The 19,819-nt window shown below is 43.2% G+C and overlaps 1 protein-coding gene across 1 annotated transcript in view; it reads left to right on the forward strand.

The window, feature by feature from the left end:
* The first annotated feature begins 2,699 nt into the window (after positions 1 to 2,699).
* Positions 2,700 to 19,819, forward strand: part of SLC2A6 (solute carrier family 2 member 6) — a 191,242-nt gene continuing 174,122 nt past the window's right edge. The window contains exon 1 of the mRNA XM_075324670.1: positions 2,700 to 2,774. Coding sequence (XP_075180785.1) covers positions 2,755 to 2,774 — 20 coding nt within the window. The 5' untranslated portion in view covers positions 2,700 to 2,754. The remainder of the gene's footprint in view (positions 2,775 to 19,819) is intronic.

Here is a 19,819-nt window from a genome sequence, read left to right on the forward strand (position 1 = left end):
GACACTACTGGAGTATCCACCAGGGGCAAGAATTGAGGAGGACACCCACATTGGATACTACTGGAATATCCACCAGGGGCAAGAATTGAGGAGGACACCCACATTGGACACTACTGGAATTTCCACCAGGAGCAAGAATTGAGAAGGACACCCACATTGGACACTACTGAAGTATCCACCAGGGGCAAGAATTGAGGAGGACACCCACATTGGACACTACTGGAGTATCCACCAGGGGCAATAATTGAGGAGGAAACCCACATTGGACACTACTGGAATATCCACCAGGGGCAAGAATTGAGGAGGACACCCACATTGGATACTACTGGAATTTCCATCAGGAGCAAGAATTGAGGAGGACACCCACATTGGACACTACTGAAGTATCCACCAGGGGCAAGAATTGAGGAGGACACCCACATTGGACACTACTGGAGTATCCACCAGGTGCAAGAATTGAGGAGGACACCCACATTGGACACTACTGGAATATCCACCAGGGGCAAGAATTGAGGAGGACACCCACATTGGACACTACTGGAGTATCCACGAGGGGCAAGAATTGAGGAGGACACCCACATTGGACACTACTGGAGTATCCACCAGGGGCAAGAATTGAGGAGGACACCCACATTGGACACTACTGGAGTATCCACCAGGAGCAAGAATTGAGGAAGACACCCACATTGGACACTACTGGAGTATCCACCAGGAGCAAGAATTGAGGAGGACACCCACATTGGACACTACTGGAATATCCACCAGGGGCAAGAATTGAGGAGGACACCCACATTGGACACTACTGGAATATCCACCAGGGGCAAGAATTGAGGAGGACACCCACATTGGACTGGTGTATCTATACGATGCTCCTCTTGCCCTACTCTATGGAAGGCATGAATCGCTTTAGTGCCCACTAGTCATTTACCCTGAATTGGCGCATATTTCATTCCATTAGGTACTGAAGGGGTTAAGGTTATTTTCTATCCTGCAGTGATCTAACCGGTAGCTATAACCTCAGCTGCAGCCACTCCCTTCTGCTACAAATATCCATTCCTCACTCTTTCATATGCCGGCTATAGCTCATTCCTACACTGTCCATGGTGAAGGAGCTCATCACTGCATAGCTGTGGTGTTGTTTCTGTTGCAGCTGCGAAGTTTCCCACAAAAAATCCAAGGAGTGTTTTTTGTTGTGTCCCACCCATTTGTCTTACCTTTCTCGTGTTGTCTTGTTTTAGTAGTGAGACTAGCGTCTTGCTGGCCTTCACTAGAGAGGGTGAGTTTACGGCTAGTAAGGACTTAGGCACGTGATCTGTTTTCTCCCTGAACCCATTATGTACTCTCCTGGTATTCTGACCCTCGGACCATTACCTGACTACATCTCTGTCTTCTTCCTGTACCTATTACGTGTTCTCCAGGTATTCTGAAACTCGGACTGCTACCTGACCACGTCACTGTTTTCTCCCTGAACCTATTACGTACTCTCCTGGTATTCTGACCCTCGGACCATTACCTGACTACATCTCTGTCTTCTTCCTGTACCTATTACGTGTTTTCCTGGTATTCTGACCCTCGGACTGTTACCTGACTACGTCTCTGTTTTCTCCCTGAACCTATTACGTGTTCTCCTGGTATTCTGACCCTCGGACTGTTACCTGACCATATCTCTGTTTTTTCCCTGAACCCATTATGTGTTCTCCTGGTATTCTGATCCTCGGACCGTTACCTGACTACGTCTCTGTTTGCTCCCTGAGCCTGTTACATGTTCTCCTGGTATTCTGACCCTCGGACTGTTACCTGACCACATCTCTGTTTTCTCCCTGAGCCTGTTACATGTTCTCCTGGTATTCTGACCCTCGGACTGTTACCTGACCATGTCACAGTTTTCTCTCTGAACCTATTACGTACTCTCCTGGTATTCTGACCCTCGGACCATTACCTGACCACGTCTCTGTATTCTCCCTGAACTTATTACGTGTTCTCCTGGTATTCTGACCCTCGGATTGTGACCTGACTGTGTCTCTGTTTACTCCTTGTGATCCTACGTGTTCTCCTGTCACCAGTGCCCGGCTTTCCATCTATACTATCCGTAAGTTGTGACTGCATCTCAAAAGATTCCTTGGATGGCAGCCGAAAACTAAAGGATCAGGTGTGTTGCCCGATCTTTATTTTCAATGACACCTGGGAGCGGGGAAGAGTCCAGACATCATCTGCCGTCCTCATATATAGTCAGACCGTCCCATCATATACGCTCGACATAAAACAGAATTTGCAGACGCTCAATTTTTTTTTATGTTATGAAAGGGTTAAATCCACATAATTAAAGAGAGAGAATGACCTGGCAGGATTTACACGTGATTGATTATCCGATCAGAACTTGGCATTTCCATATTTTCGGTATGTGAGATCTTCCACGCCGAGCACAGAGCCCCTGTCTAAGCGTGTCCGCGCTGAAACAAACCACGCTCTGGGTGTCTTTCAGACACTAATTGGATTTGGACACGTGTAACGCCAAGTGCGGGTCTGCTCCGTCTCGGAATGAGGGCTTGATTGTTACCGTCAACCATCGGGACAATCACTAACCCAGGACTGGGAGCAGCTGGGCACTCATCCACCGCAATGGTTTTATGTGCTGGCTGCGATTCAGCGGATACACCTCTTCAGCACCAAACGCAAGCGTGCCAGGGGCAAAGTGTAAATAACACCGAGGTCGCGGAATGGCGTGTACGTGTGAGCTGCGTACGGTGCAGAGGAATGCTTCTTCTCAGATGGAGGTGAGACGTGGGTCTCGGCGGTTTCGTAGCCAGGCGTTTTCCCTATTACTGTGTGAGATTGTAGTAATCATGTAGGAAATTGGATCAAGCCCCAAATGTCTAACAGCAAGCAGGTTTCTGAGACATAGCTCCAAATCCTCTGCAGAGACAGGTAAAATATTGACTACCAGAAGTCACCACTAGAGGGAGCTTAGGAGCTTTATCAATGTTTATTGGTATCCTGCTAGAACCCACCCACAATGGGCTACAAGGCTGTGTATATACATTGAGGGAATGTGGCTCACTCGGTGAGGTGGATGTGCTAATGCATAAGTCAGGGTGATCAGCACGGACCAGAGGCGCTGATGCAGTGGAGTTAGATAGGCAAAATGACACGTGCAACTGCGAGGATTAGTGGAGCACAAAATATGGGCAGGCACCTTGGAGTAGCATAGTTGAGTGTGCAACAGTGAGGATTAGTGGAGCAAAAAATTCGGACAGGCACCTTGGAATAGCAGAGTTGAGTGTGCAACAGCGAGGATTAATGGAGCAGAAAATTAGGACAGGCACGTTGGAATAGCAGAGATTAGTGTGCAACAGCGAGGATTAGCAGAGCAAAAAATTCAGGCAGGCACCGTGGAATAGCATAGTTGAGTGTGCAACAGCAAGGATTAGTGGAGCAGAAAATTCGGGCCGGAACCTTGGAATAGCAGAGTTGAGTGTGCAACAGCGAGGATTAATGGAGCAGAAAATTAGGACAGGCACGTTGGAATAGCAGAGATTAGTGTGCAACAGCGAGGATTAGCAGAGCAAAAAATTCAGGCAGGCACCGTGGAATAGCATAGTTGAGTGTGCAACAGCAAGGATTAGTGGAGCAGAAAATTCGGGCCGGAACCTTGGAATAGCAGAGTTGAGTGTGCAACAGCGAGGATTAGCAGAGCAAAAAATTCAGGCAGGCACCTTGGAATAGCATAGTTGAGTGTGCAACAGCAAGGATTAGTGGAGCAGAAAATTCGGGCCGGAACCTTGGAATAGCATAGTTGAGTGTGCAGACAGCACCTTGGGCAGCAGGGCGATGTATATGCTAAAGTGCCTTGATATAGCAGTGCCAAGTATGCAGACAGTAATGTGATACAGCACAGCCGATTTGGAGACAAGCAAAAAATTTGAGCCGGCACCTTGGAATAGCAGAGATGAGTGTGCAGATAGCACCTTGGAGCAACAGGGCGATGTGTGAACTAAGGCGCCTTGATACAGGAGAATTGAGGATGCAGACAGTAATGTGATACAGCACAGCCAACTTGCAGACAAGCACCTTGTTGTAAAAAAAGGTGGATGTGCTAAGGTATAGGTCAGGATGAACAGCACGGACTACAGGTGCTGATACAGTGGAGTTGGATAGGCGGCCAAATGACAAGTGCAATAGCGAGGATTAGAGGAGCAGAAAATTCGTCCCAGCACCTTGGAATAGCAGAGATGAGTGTGCAGACAGCACCTTGGAGAGGCAGGGCAATGTATTTGCTAAGGTGCCATAATACAGCAGAACTGAGTATGCAGACAGTAATGTGATACAGCACAGCCGACTTGGAGGCAAGTAAAAAAATTGGGCCGGCACCTTGGAATAGCAGAGATGAGTGTGCAACAGCGAGGATTAATGGAGCAGAAAATTAGGGCAGGCACCTTGGAATAGCAGAGATTAGTGTGCAACAGCGAGGATTAATGGAGCAGAAAATTAGGGCAGGCACCTTGGAATAGCAGAGATGAGTGTGCAGACAGCACCTTGGAGCGGCAGGTGATGTGTGTACTAAGGAGCCTTGATACAGCAGTACTGAGTATGCAGACAGAATGTGATACAGCACAGCAGACAAGCAACTTGTTGTAAATAAAGGTGGTGTCATGATCCTTATGTGGAGAACATTCTGTATTGTTCTGTTCTGCTCTCCTGCAGAGCCAGTATATATTTGCTTATGGTGCAGAGCGTTTTGCAGGATGAATGCTCTGCTGGTTGTTTCAGCACTGCATTCCACACTGTTCCTGGGCGGTGATCTCGCAGATGCTTCTTGTTCCCGGTGATTGTTCTGCTTCATTAGGGAGCGTGTTATCTCAGGACGCCGCCAGTCATACTTCCTGGTTACAGTTGTGCTGTTGGCTCCCGTGGTGCTCAGTGTTCAGATCTTGGTGTCTCCGGACTGTTTACACGTCTCTGCCCGTCCTCCCCTGTTTATGTTTCGACTTCCCGGCTTCTGACCTCTGACTTCTTCCTGACCACGTCCTCGCCTGCTCCCTGTATTTTGTACGTGCTCTCCTGGAACACTGACCTTTGGCTTGTATCCTGACCTCATCTCTGTCTGCCCCCCCGTGTACTGTCATGGCCTCCTGGTTTATGATCTCGGCCTGTCTGACCACCTCTCCATCTACTGCATACATGCAGTGTCTAGCGCCACCTTGTGGCAGTCATCACAGGTGCATGTGCTAACGCATAGGTGCCTGTTGGGTTATCACAGTAACGCAACGTGAGGACCAGACCAGCACTTGAGTTTCATTTGGAAGTAATTACTCCGGCTGGAGTACCCGCGTGTCTTAACACCTCCTCCCGAGAATGTGAGGAGCGGAGGTGACTGCCAGGCAGCCCTAAAGGGCAGAAGAACCATTAAACGTCTTATAATCTCGTCTGGGAATCGTTCCTCGGCCCGTCTACCAACAACCGCTGCTCCTCACAACGCTTTAACACTTTGTGCTATGGCTCCAGTTAGTGAAGTTCCTCCACCACATGGGTAAATGCAGCTAAAATTAAGACTTCTGCCATAATTAGAGATCAGGCCTATAATTAGAGATCAGGCCTATCTCAGGAACCTCATTTATTAGCCAGAGTGGCTACAAAACAAAACATTGACCCGGTGTCATGCGTGTGTCCCGCTCATGGGAGACCTCTGGTGACCAGAAGGTCACAACACCTTATTGCTCGCAGATCTACTACTTCATTTCAGTGCTGTAGGGGTTAAGGACTCTTTCGTATCTGCCTGTACTTTGTAGCCTTAATCTCAGGTGCAGCTCTTTTGTGACCACTCCCCTTTGCTATTGTGATGCCCTGGCAAAACCAGGTAGTCACAAATAGGCCCCTGCATTACACCTTCCCTCATTAGGAAACACACAGACAACCTGAAACCCTAGTCACCCCCCCTTTGGGAAAGACAGACACACCAGTGGGCGTGACCAGGCGGTTGGGACACGCCCACCCAGGGGTCCAGACAGCCCGGGGGCGGGAAAATAAGTCAGTTTGTCTTAGAGTTCAGTTTGGAGAGGAACGTGGGCTGGAGCTAGGTGTAGCTCCAGCGGTCAAGTCCAAGTTGAGCGGTGCCAGGATAGGAGCCCTAGTGCCTTGGCTAGGAGGCAGACGGTGGTCTCCGTCAGCAGGAGACGGGAAGATGGCTCGGTGGAACCAAGGTGGACTGGGCCAGGGTTGGAGCCCGCCAGTACCGACACGGGGAACCGACCCGGAAACCGTAGCACAAAGGGGGGTACTCGGACCCTGAAGCCAGGATCCAGAAACAAGTGGAACTGGTTAATTAACCGATTGAGGCCAGGACTAGATGTCCAGTCCCACCCAAAGTCCCTCATAGAAGACAACAGCCCACCGATTAGGGATCAGAGGTCACCGCCAAGGCCCATAGATCCCACGGGCCAGCGTCTGCGGGCACGGCTCCTTAGGCCACATCCAGCCAGGAGCGGACTCCTGAGTTTTATACTGGGAAAGTCCACCTTTACACAACAGTGCAGGAAAAGGATAGAGACCACCAGCCGGGTGGGGGATCCCGAACGCAACCGGCCGTGGCACCAGCCACCATCACCTTGGTTTACCAGAGACTCGTGTGTATTTACTAACAGTGAGTACACCAGCACCCCCTGCGGTCGTCATCTCCCCTGCACCAGAGCCACCGGGTCCCGGGGCCACCATCACTGCCCACGGAGGGGTTAACATCTTGCTGCACAACATCTCCCCCGGGTGCCCCGTAACCACACACCATGGGTGGCGTCACAAACTTATTACGGCCTAGCCCGTACATCTACGTCCCCCATTTTATTCGGCATGTCCGCGAGACCCCCGGGTCTGGAGACCCTCAAGCCACCCCTGAAGGTCTGGGCCCGAGCAGCGACCGGCTGCTGGCACGGGGGCGGCACACTATCAAAAGTCGCGTTTCTTAACATCTGATGTAGGTGATAGAGTCTCATTCTTAAGCTGACCACTTTGGAAGGAGCCAGTCTCTGGAAGAAGCTGAGAGTCGTAACTATTGCAGCGGTCATGTTGAAAAAACTTGGAGTGTTTTTCTGTTTGTGTCTTTTTCTTTCTGTCTGCCTCCCTTACCTGGTGTTGTATTATTGTAGTGGTGAGACTAGTGCTCTCGCGGGCCTTCTCACTAGCCAGGGTGAATTCAGGGCAAGCAATGGTGTAGGCACATGACGGCAACGGGGGGGGAGGGAAAGGACCCGAATAGGGACGTTAGGAAGCTTAGGGTACAGACTCAGGTGATTTTTCCTAATCGCCAAGCCTTCATTCTATACCATCCCAGTTGTCACCCTTGTGTTGCACCGCTCTGAGCGTCTGTATGCTCTGGCGGATACAAATAAATGAAGGTACGCCTCCTCCCCCTTCGTAAACACAGCGGATTTATTGGATTGCCTAATAAAGGGGGAGAGGATGTAAAAAAAAATATATATTTTTTTTTTCCTGCCAGAAAGTGCCGCCCCACGGAGCCTGCTGCCCTAGGCACCGGACCATGGGTGACTAGTGCCTGGCCTGATACCCAGCATGTACCTACAATGTATAAACGATCCATTGACTTCATTAAGAATTATGTAACCCTTAATTTCTCCTGCAGGGGTATAGATCACTTGCTACTAAGTTCCTTAAAGATCACAGCTGAGTACGGCATCTCCCCTCTATAATATCTATGTACATAAAAGAAAAGACATTATTAAAACTTTTTTTAACATAGATATCTAATATATAAAGCTGAGTGTGTATATGTATGTATGTGTGTGTGTGTGTCTGCTAAAGGAATCCGCACCGTTACTTTTACAATTACAAAATTTTGCACAGACGCCCCATGTGACCCAGGGAACATCATACATTATGTTTTGATGGGAAAATTTAACCCTGTGCTTTACAGTTTCTCTTTTAAAAAAAACCTGCCTCCATTAAAGTCAATGGAGCTGTGAGCTACAGGTTATTAATAGCAGCTGTGAGTGGTTGCTGTAGGAACAAAATACATTGTTAGTATAAGAAGCTTATGTGTGAGGTAATAAATGTCGGTGGAGAGACGGATAGAGACAGACAGAAAGAGACAGACAGGGAACGAGACAGACGGGGAAAGAGACAGACAGGGAAAGAGACAGAGACAGACAGAAAGGGAAAGAGACAGAGACAGACAGGGAAAGAGACAGACGGGCAAAGACACAGAGTAAGAGGCAGACAGGGAAAGAGACAGAGAGAGACAGACCGTCAAAGAGACAGAGGCAGACAGATACAGACAGGGAAAGAGACAGACAGAGAAAGAGACAGGGAAAGAGCGAGACAGATGGGGAAACAGACTAACAGACACAGACAGAGATAGAGAGAGACAGAGAGACTGATACAGAGAGATAGACACAGACAGACAGACATGGATAGAGACAGAGACACACATGGAAAGAGACAGACACACAGACAGACAGAGACAGGAACACAGAGACAGACAGGCAGAAAGAGACAGAGACAGACAGAGAGACAGACAGAGTTACTATCCCGGGTAACGCCGGGTGCTACAGCTAGTATACATATATATTACAATTTTTAACCCCATCTAATACATTGTTAATATTTTTTGACACCTTTAATGCATTTGACCTTTTTGGACATCCTTCTCTTCAGGGCCCATGAGTAAACCACAGAAACAAATGACCATGACGGGGTTTTTTTTTTAGTAAGATTCCTCCCAATATAACATCAATATACATTTGTCCTTGTTGAATTTTTTAAAAACTTTTAACAGTGTTTTGTTTTACAATTTGTAAACTTGTCGCATACATTGTTAATGGGCTTTTTTTGTCACCGGATTTCACATATAATAGAAACCATTCTCTTCACTGCTAGGGTTCCTTGACTATGAGTTAATTATAGAATGACAGCTGACTGTGGGGGGTTATACCCCCGCTATAACAAGGACAGTTACATGCAGTAGACTTTCAGCAGAAAAAAAAAGTGTGGGCACATGTTACAAAACTTTTGAAAAACTTTACAACTTTGGAAAACTGTAAAACTTTACAAAACTTTGGAAAACTGTCATGATCCAGGCCGGCTTTTCCCTGCTGCTGGTTACACCCAGCTCTGGCCCGGTCATGTCAGGGGTTAACTTCCCTTGCCTCGTTCTCGATCCCAGGATGCTATATATTGCCTCTCTTCCTATGCCTCAGTACCGGTGATATTTCTGTTTTGCAGCGTGTATACTGGCTCTGGTGAGTGTTTCCTGATCTGTTCTGCCTCCCTGCTACTGTGTCCTGACTTTGACCCTCCCCCGTTTGGCTGCCTGTCCCGGTCCCTGACTTACCGCTCCTGTTGTTTGTCTTTCCTTCTGCATACCTTATCTCCTGGCTTCTGACTCTGTTCTGCTTTCTGACTTTGATATTGATCCCCCCTTTGCAGTGACTCAACTTTCCTGGCTAGACCCTGACTGTTTGACTACTCTATTGCCCCCTGGTGATTTGACTGTTAACATTGCTGAAGTTACTCTGCTGTACTTCAGCTGCCTTTCTGTTCCTGTGTTTCTTTGTCTCTCCTTCACTACTCTGCTGCCACCTAGTGGGGATTACGCTGTACTGCATCTTACTAGCCTTTGTACAGCATGACAAAAACTTTACAAAGCTTTGCAAAACTTTACAAAACTTGGGAAAAATTTGGAAAACTTTACAAAACTGGAAAACTTTACAAAACTTTATAAAACTACAAAACTTTGGAAAACTTTACAAACTTGGAAAACTACAAAACTTTGGAAAACTTTACAAAACTTGGAAAACTTTACAAAACTGTGGAAAACTTTACAAACGTGGAAAACGTTACAAAACTTTGGAAAACTTTACAAACGTGGAAAACGTTACAAAACTTTGGGAAAACTTTACAAAACTTGGAAAACTTTACAAAACTTTGGAAAACTTTACAAACTTGGAAAACTTTACAAAACATTGGGAAAATTTTACAAAACTTTACAAAACTTTGGAAAACTTTACAAGACTTATGGAAAACTTTTCAAAACTGAAAAACTTTACAAAACTTTACAAAACTACAAAACTTTGGAAAACTTTACAAACCTGAAAAACTTTACAAACCTGAAAAACTTTACAAAACTGGAAAACTTTACAAAACTGGAAAACTTTACAAAACTTGGAAAACGTTGCAAAACTTTACAAAACGTGGGAAAACTTTACAAAACTTGGGAAAACTTTGCAAGACTGGAAAACTTTACAAAACTTTGGAAAACTTTACAAAACTTGGGAAAAATTTGGAAAACTTTACAAAACTGGAAAACTTTGGAAAAACTTTACGAAACTTTGCAAGACTTTGGAAAACTTTACAAAACTTGGGAAAAATTTGGAAAACTTTACAAAACTGGAAAACTTTGGGAAAACTTTACGAAACTTTGCAAGACTTTGGAAAACTTTACAAAACTGAAAAACTTTACAAAACTTTATAAAACTACAAAACTTTGGAAAACTTTACAAACTTGGAAAACTACAAAACTTTGGAAAACTTTACAAAACTTTGGAAAACTTTACAAACGTGGAAAACGTTACAAAACTTTGGGAAATCTTTACAAAACTTGGGAAAACTTTACAAAACTTGGAAAACTTTACAAAATTTGGAAAAACTTTACAAACCTGGAAAACTTTACAAAACATTGGGAAAATTTTACAAAACTTTGGAAAACTTTACAAGACTTATGGAAAACTTTTCAAAACTGAAAAACTTTACAAAACTTTACAAAACTACAAAACTTTGGAAAACTTTACAAACCTGAAAAACTTTACAAAACTGGAAAACTTTACAAAACTTGGAAAACGTTGCAAAACTTTACAAAACGTGGGAAAACTTTACAAAACTTGGGAAAACGTTGCAAGACTGGAAAACTTTACAAAACTTTGGAAAACTGAAAAACTTTTGAAGACTTTTATACATATATTGGCTTTCTTTGGACGCCCTCCTCTTTGTTCAGGGACCCCTGACTATGAGCTAATCATACAAAGACCCCTCCCTCCTGATCAAATGACCCTTCATGCCTTCCTTTGTATATGACACCCATTAAAGTCAATGGGCCATTAGTGTAATGCATGGATATTGGGTGCCCATACAATAAAGGGGAGCCCCGACTATGGGTCTGAAGGTGACGTACGACATCTTTAGGGTTTTCTAGCCATGCAGGTATTTGATATCTGGATACTGTGACCTGAGGAAGACTGTACGGAGCGCGCTGACTCTCTAGGAGCAGAGGAAGGAGACGTTCCATAAAAAGACTGGCGGTTTAGGATTTCCTTATATGGGGAAGCTGTAACTTTCTCGCCCCCCCGGGTCCGATCATAAGACGCACACGACGTCTGGCCCGCACCTCTCTGAGGGAATGTATGGATCTAACCTGTGAACAGCGAAATATACATTACAGGGGGGTGGGGGGCTCACGTCAGCGCAGTTATATAATAAAACTTATAATACTAGTGTATAAGCAATAGAAAAGCTGGGTGGAAAGTATTAAAGCCTCCCAAAAAGGGCAATACTCAGCTTTATTAGGCTCCTGCATGGCAAATCACGGAAGAATGGAGTCAGCTTTATAGTGAATTGTTTTCATCTGACGCTCGGCTACCATTACTTTTTGCAGCAGGGTTAATTCAACTGATGATAGGCTGCTGGAAAAGCTGGGTGGCAACCGATATAGCTACTATAGTAAATCACAGTCCTGATTAATAATGGCAGATCTGCCTAGATAGATAGTGATACTATACATCCTCTGCTATCATCTCAATGAACAATTAGGCCTATATGCCATTCAGGAGCCTGGGAAAGCTGGGTAGGTAAAGAAAATAGCTACTATGTCATAGTCAATGCGTCGTGACAGCTGCCTAGCTGGGGAGCAATGGTATATATTGTCTACTCTACTGCCATTTAATGGATATATAAGAAGAAATGCTATTCAGGAGCCTGGGAAAGCTGGGTACTAACCAAAATAGCTACTATGTCATAGTCATAATGCATCATGACAAAGCTGCCTAGCTGGGTAGTAATGGTATATATTGTCTACTTCCATTTAATAGATATATAGGAGAAAATGCCATTCAGGAGCCTGGGAAAGCTGGGTACTAGCCAAAATAGCTAGTATGTCATAGTCATAATGCATCGTGACAGCTGCCTAGCTGGGTAGCAATGGTATATATTTTCTACTTTACTGCCATTTAATGAATATATAGGAGAAAATGCTATTCAGGAGCTTGAGAAAGCTGGGTACTAACCAATATAGCTACTATTGATTCATCATGACAAACCTGCCTAGCTGGGTATCAATGGTATATACCCTCTACTTCCATTTAATGGATATATAGGAAGAAATGCCCTTCAGGAGCCTGAGAAAGCTGGGTACTAACCAATATAGCTACTATTGACTCATCATGACAAAGCGGACTAGCTGGGTAGCAATGGTACATACCCCCTACTGCCATTCAGGAGCCTGGGAAAGCTGTGTACTAACCAAAATAGCTTTGTCATAGTCATGATTCATCACGACAAGGCAGTATAGCTGGGTAGTAATGGTATATACCCTCTATTTCCATGTAATGGCTATATAGCAAAAAATGCTATTCAGGAGCCTGGGAAAGCTGGGTGCTAACCAATATAGCTATGTCATAGTCATGATTCATCATGACAAAGTTCCCTAGCTGGGTAGCAATGCTATATACTCTCTACTTCCATTTAATGGATATATAGGAGGAAATGCCATTCAGGAGCCTGGGAAAGCTGTGTACTAACCAATATACTGTAGCTATGTCATAGTCATTATTCATCATGACAAAGCAGTATAGCTGGGTAGTAATGGTATATACCCTCTATTTCCATGTAATGGCTTTATAGCGAGAAATGCTATTCAGGAGCCTGGGAAAGCTGGGTGTTAACCGTCTTGGTTGATACATATATCACTGTTCTGATCCATTATAGCAAATCTACCTAGATATACAGCTTAGACTTCAATGCATAATTAGAGCTTTATGCCTATCAGGAGTTTAGGAAAGTTGGGTACTAACCAGCATGGCTTCTATGTCATAGTCCTGATCCATTATTGGTTAGATTGTCACACTATACATCCTCTGCTTCCATTTGAACAGATGCATAGAAAGTTATGCCATTCAGGAGTCTGGGAATGTTGTGTGACACCCAATATAACTGCTTTATCAAATGTTTCTAGATAGGTAACAATACTATTCATCCTCTGCTTCCATTTCAATGAATGACTAAGTATATATGCCATTCAGGTGTCTGGGAAAGCTGGGTACTAACCAACATAGCTGCTGCAAACCTGATTCATAGGAAAATCTGGTTGGTAAGGGAATACTTTCACTACAGAAAATAACTTACAGGAAAGTGGGTGACAACAGCCCCCCAGCTTTAATTACAATCAATAACTAAGTCTATATGCCATTCAGGTGTCTGGGAAAGCTGGATACTAACCAATATATTATAGAAAAATCTGGTTGGTAAGGGAATACTTTCACCCCAGAATACAACTTTTAGGAAAGTTGGATGACAACCGCCCCGCCCTACTGCCATTTCAATGAATAACTAAGCCATTCAGGTGTCTGGGAAAGCTGGGTACTAACCAATTTAGCTGCTGCAAACTTGATTCATAGGAAAATCTGGTTGGTAAGGGAATACTTTCACCACGGAATATAACTTCCAGGAAAGTTGGGTGACAATGACAACCCTCTGTTTCAGTTTCAATGAATAACTATGTCTATATGCCATTCAGGTGTCTGGGAAAGCTGGATACTAACCAACATAGCTTCTGCAAACCTGATTCATTGAAAAATGTGGTTGGTAAGGGAATATTTTCACCCCAGAATATAACCTCTAGGAAAGTTGGGTGATAACCCCCCACTTCCATTTTAATAAATAACTAAGTCTATATGCCATTCAGGTGTCTGGGAAAGTTGGGTACTAACTAATCTATTATAGAAAAATCTGGTTGGTAAGGGAATACTTTCACCCCAGAATATAACTTCTAGGAAAGTTGGGTGACCCTCCACCCCTGCTCCCATTTCAATGGATAACTAAGTCTATATACCATTCAGGTGTCTGGGAAAGCTGGGTACTAACCAATATAGCTGCTGCAAACATGATTGATAGGAAAATCTGGTTGGTAATGGACTAATTTCACCCCAGAATATAGCTTCTGGGAAAGTTGGGTGACAACCAACCCCGGCTTCCATTTCAATGAAAAACTGAGCCATTCAGGTGTCTGGGAAAGCTGGGTACTAATTAATACATTATAGAAAAATCTGGTTGGTAACGGAATACCTTCACCCCAGAATATAACTTATAGGAAAGTTGGGTGACCCCCTCCCCCCGCTTTCATTTCAATGAATAACTAAGCCTATATACCATTCAGGTGCCTGGGAAAGCTGGGTACTAACCAATATAGCTGCTACAAACACGATTCATAGGAAAATCTGGTTGGTAATTGACTAATTTCACCCCAGAATATAACTTCTAGGAAAGTTGGGTGATAACCCTCCACTTTTATTTTAATAAATAACTAAGTCTATATTCCATTCAGGTGGCTGGGAAAGCTGGGTGCTAATTAATATATTATAGAAAAATCTGGTTGGTAAGGGTATACCTTCACCCCAGAATATAACTTATAGGAAAGTTGGGTGACAACCCCTATATGAGTTGGTACCCAGCTTTCCCAAACCCCAGATTTGACACTAGACAGCACAAGATGACATAAAACCTGCATCCATTCTCTCCCCATGTATGTATGTGATAATCCATATACAGGCAGCCTGACACCAGACGCCCGCACCCCGTCATGCCCCCCCACCCCGATCCTGTATTACCCCATTTCGGAGTCAGCAGTAATCCAGGCTGACATGGAGAGACAGGGAGACAAAATAAAGCCGGGGTGTGCGGAGCAGACGGGGGCCACCCCTGGAATTGTAATGAGGAGTCATTGCTGAGCTCCAGAGGCGGAAGACGGCGAACCCTACCGGCGCTGAAGGAGTTACTGTTAACCCGTAACATCCTGGTGTAACAATTATGGTTCGTTCAGACGACCGTATAAATCGGACGCGTGCCATACGGTTTTACCAAATTACGCACTGACCCCATAGAATAACATTGGTCCGAGTGCGATCCGATATTTTGTCGAATCACTGTAATACATAGTCTGCATAATACCGCCATACAGTAACCACATAGTACTACTGCATAGTATTCACATAAAACAATTATACAAAGCCCACATAATGAAGTCCTTTAGTGTCCACATAGTACACTACTACTATACAGTGCCAACATAACACTGTGCTGCCTATATAACACCGACATAGAGTGACCATATATAAAGCTGACATAGTACTACCGTATGGATGCCGCATAATACTACCATACAGTACTCAAATAACAATTATATACCGCCAACATAACACTGTGCTGCCTATATAACACCGACATAGAGTGACCATATACAAAGCTCACATACCACTACCGTATGGATGCCCCATAATACTACCATACAGTACTCAAATAACAATTATATACCGCCAACATAACACTGTGCTGCCTATATAACACCGACATAGAGTGACCATATACAAAGCTCACATACCACTACCGTATGGATGCCGCATAATACTACCATACAGTACTCAAATAACAATTATATACCGCCAACATAACACTGTGCTGCCTATATAACACCGACATAGAGTGACCATATATAAAGCTGACATAGTACTACCTTATGGATGCCCCATAATACTACCATACAGTACTCAAATAACAATTATATACCGCCAACATAACACTGTGCTGCCTATATAACACCGACATAGAGTGACCATATATAAAGCTGACATAGTACTACCGTATGGATGCCACATATTACTACCATACAGTACTCAAATAACAATTATATACCGCCAACATAACACTGTGCTGCCTATATAACACCGACATAGAGTGACCATATATAAAGCTGACATACCACTACCGTATGGATGCCACATATTACTACTATACAGTACTCAAATAACAATTATATACCGCCAACATAACACTGTGCTGCCTATATAACACCGACATAGAGTGACCATATATAAAGCTGACATAGTACTACCGTATGGATGCCACATATTACTACTATACAGTACTCAAATAACAATTATATACCGCCAACATAACACTGTGCTGCCTATATAACACCGACATAGAGTGACCATATATAAAGCTGACATACTACTACCGTATGGATGCCACATATTACTACTATACAGTACTCAAATAACAATTATATACCGCCAACATAACACTGTGCTGCCTATATAACACCGACATAGAGTGACCATATATAAAGCTCACATACCACTACCGTATGGATGCCGCATAATACTGGGCGGCACGGTGGCTCAGTGGCTAGCACTGCAGTCTTGCAGCGCTGGGGTCCTGGGTTCAAATCCCACCAAGGACACCATCTGCAAGGAGTTTGTATGTTCTCCCCGTGTTTGCGTGGGTTTCCTCCGGGTACTCCGGTTTCCTCCCACATTCCAAAGACATACAGATAGGGACTCTAGATTGTGAGCCCCAGTGGGGACAGTGTTGCCAATGTATGTAAAGTGCTATGGAATTAATAGCGCTATATAAATGAATAAAATTATTATTATTATTATTATTATTATTATAATACTACCATACAGTACTCAAATAACAATTATATACCGCCAACATAACACTGTGCTGCCTATATAACACCGACATAGAGTGACCATATACAAAGCTCACATACCACTACCGTATGGATGCCACATAATACTACCATACAGTACTCAAATAACAATTATATACCGCCAACATAACACTGTGCTGCCTATATAACACCGACATAGAGTGACCATATACAAAGCTCACATACCACTACCGTATGGATGCCACATATTACTACTATACAGTACTCAAATAACAATTATATACCGCCAACATAACACTGTGCTGCCTATATAACACCGACATAGAGTGACCATATATAAAGCTGACATAGTACTACCGTATGGATGCCGCATAATACTACCATACAGTACTCAAATAATTATATACCGCCAACATAACACTGTGCTGCCTATATAACACCGACATAGAGTGACCATATATAAAGCTGACATAGTACTACCGTATGGATGCCACATATTACTACTATACAGTACTCAAATAACAATTATATATCGCCAACATAACACTGTGCTGCCTATATAACACCGACATAGAGTGACCATATATAAAGCTGACATACCACTACCGTATGGATGCCACATATTACTACTATACAGTACTCAAATAACAATTATATACCGCCAACATAACACTGTGCTGCCTATATAACACCGACATAGAGTGACCATATATAAAGCTGACATAGTACTACCGTATGGATGCCCCATAATACTACCATACAGTACTCAAATAACAATTATATACCGCCAACATAACACTGTGCTGCCTATATAACACCGACATAGAGTGACCATATATAAAGCTGACATAGTACTACCGTATGGATGCCACATATTACTACTATACAGTACTCAAATAACAATTATATACCGCCAACATAACACTGTGCTGCCTATATAACACCGACATAGAGTGACCATATATAAAGCTGACATACCACTACCGTATGGATGCCACATATTACTACTATACAGTACTCAAATAACAATTATATACCGCCAACATAACACTGTGCTGCCTATATAACACCGACATAGAGTGACCATATATAAAGCTGACATAGTACTACCGTATGGATGCCCCATAATACTACCATACAGTACTCAAATAACAATTATATACCGCCAACATAACACTGTGCTGCCTATATAACACCGACATAGAGTGACCATATATAAAGCTGACATAGTACTACCGTATGGATGCCACATATTACTACTATACAGTACTCAAATAACAATTATATACCGCCAACATAACACTGTGCTGCCTATATAACACCGACATAGAGTGACCATATATAAAGCTGACATAGTACTACCGTATGGATGCCACATATTACTACTATACAGTATTCAAATAACAATTATATACCGCCAACATAATACAGTTTGCAGTACCTGTGTAATACTGTCACACAGTGCCTACATAACACTGCTATACAAAGTTCACATAATGCTAGTGAACACATTTTAATACTATATAGTACTCATATAACACATATAATGCCAACATAATACAGCTCTGCAATACCTATGTAATACTGTCATACAGTGCCAACATAATATTGATATGTGGTGTTCATATAGTTCTGCTATATGGAGTGCACATAACGGTTACATAGTAGCTACATGATACTGATATATAGTGCTCACATAGTGCCGCTATACAGAGTACACATAGCTGTTATACAGTAGTTACATAATACTGATATATAGTGCTCACATAGTGCCGCTATACAGAGTACACCTAATAACTGTTACACTGTAGTTACATAATACTGATATATAGTGCTCACATAGTGCCGCTATACAGAGTACACATAGCTGTTATACAGTAGTTACATGATACTGATATATAGTGCTCACATAGTGCCGCTATACAGAGTACACATAGCTGTTATACAGTAGTTACATGATACTGATATATAGTGCTCACATAGTGCCGCTATACAGAGTACACATAGCTGTTATACAGTAGCTACATAATACTGATATATAGTGCTCACATAGTGCCGCTATACAGAGTACACATAGCTGTTATACAGTAGTTACATGATACTGATATATAGTGCTCACATAGTGCCGCTATACAGAGTACACATAGCTGTTATACAGTAGTTACATGATACTGATATATAGTGCTCACATAGTGCCGCTATACAGAGTACACATAGCTGTTATACAGTAGTTACATGATACTGACTCACATAGTGCTGCTATATAGAGTACACATAGTTGTTATATAGTAGCTACATGATACTGATATATAGTGCTGCTATACAGAGTACATATAGTAACTGTTATACTGTGACTACATGATACTGATATATAGTGCTCATATAGTGCTGCTATATAGAGTACACATAATAACTGTTAAACAGTAGCTACATAATACTGATATATAGTGCTCACATAGTGCTGCTATACAGAGTACACATAACTGTTACCGTATATAGTAGCTACATAATACTGATATATAGTGCTCACATAGTGCCGCTATACAGAGTACACATAACTGTTATACAGTAGTTACATGATACTGATATATAGTGCTCACATAGTGATGCTATACAGAGTACATATAGTAACTGTTATACTGTGACAACATGATACTGATATATAGTGCTCACATACTGCCGCTATACAGAGTACACATAACTGTTAAACAGTAGCTATATTATACTGATATATAGTGCTCACATAGCGCCCATATGATACCGCTATATAGTCTTTACTTAGTGCTGCTGTATAGTGTGCACATAACACTGCTATCCACTGCCTATATGATACTACTATAAAGTTAAACTTATATAATACTGCCATACAGTACGCACATACTGGTACTATATAGTATCTAAATAATACTTCCACACAGTGTGTAAATGATGCCAGTGCCAATTTACATGAAGCAAACTTTTCTTCAGTGAAGTGAATGCAGCTGTAATACCACACACCGCCTGTGCACAGGAGTGGCGCTGTGCTGTAATACCACACACAGCCTGTGCACAGGAGTGGCGCTGTGCTGTAATACCACACACAGCCTGTGCACA

Source organism: Anomaloglossus baeobatrachus, chromosome 9, assembly GCF_048569485.1.
Source record: "Anomaloglossus baeobatrachus isolate aAnoBae1 chromosome 9, aAnoBae1.hap1, whole genome shotgun sequence".
Classification (NCBI taxonomy): domain Eukaryota; kingdom Metazoa; phylum Chordata; class Amphibia; order Anura; family Aromobatidae; genus Anomaloglossus; species Anomaloglossus baeobatrachus.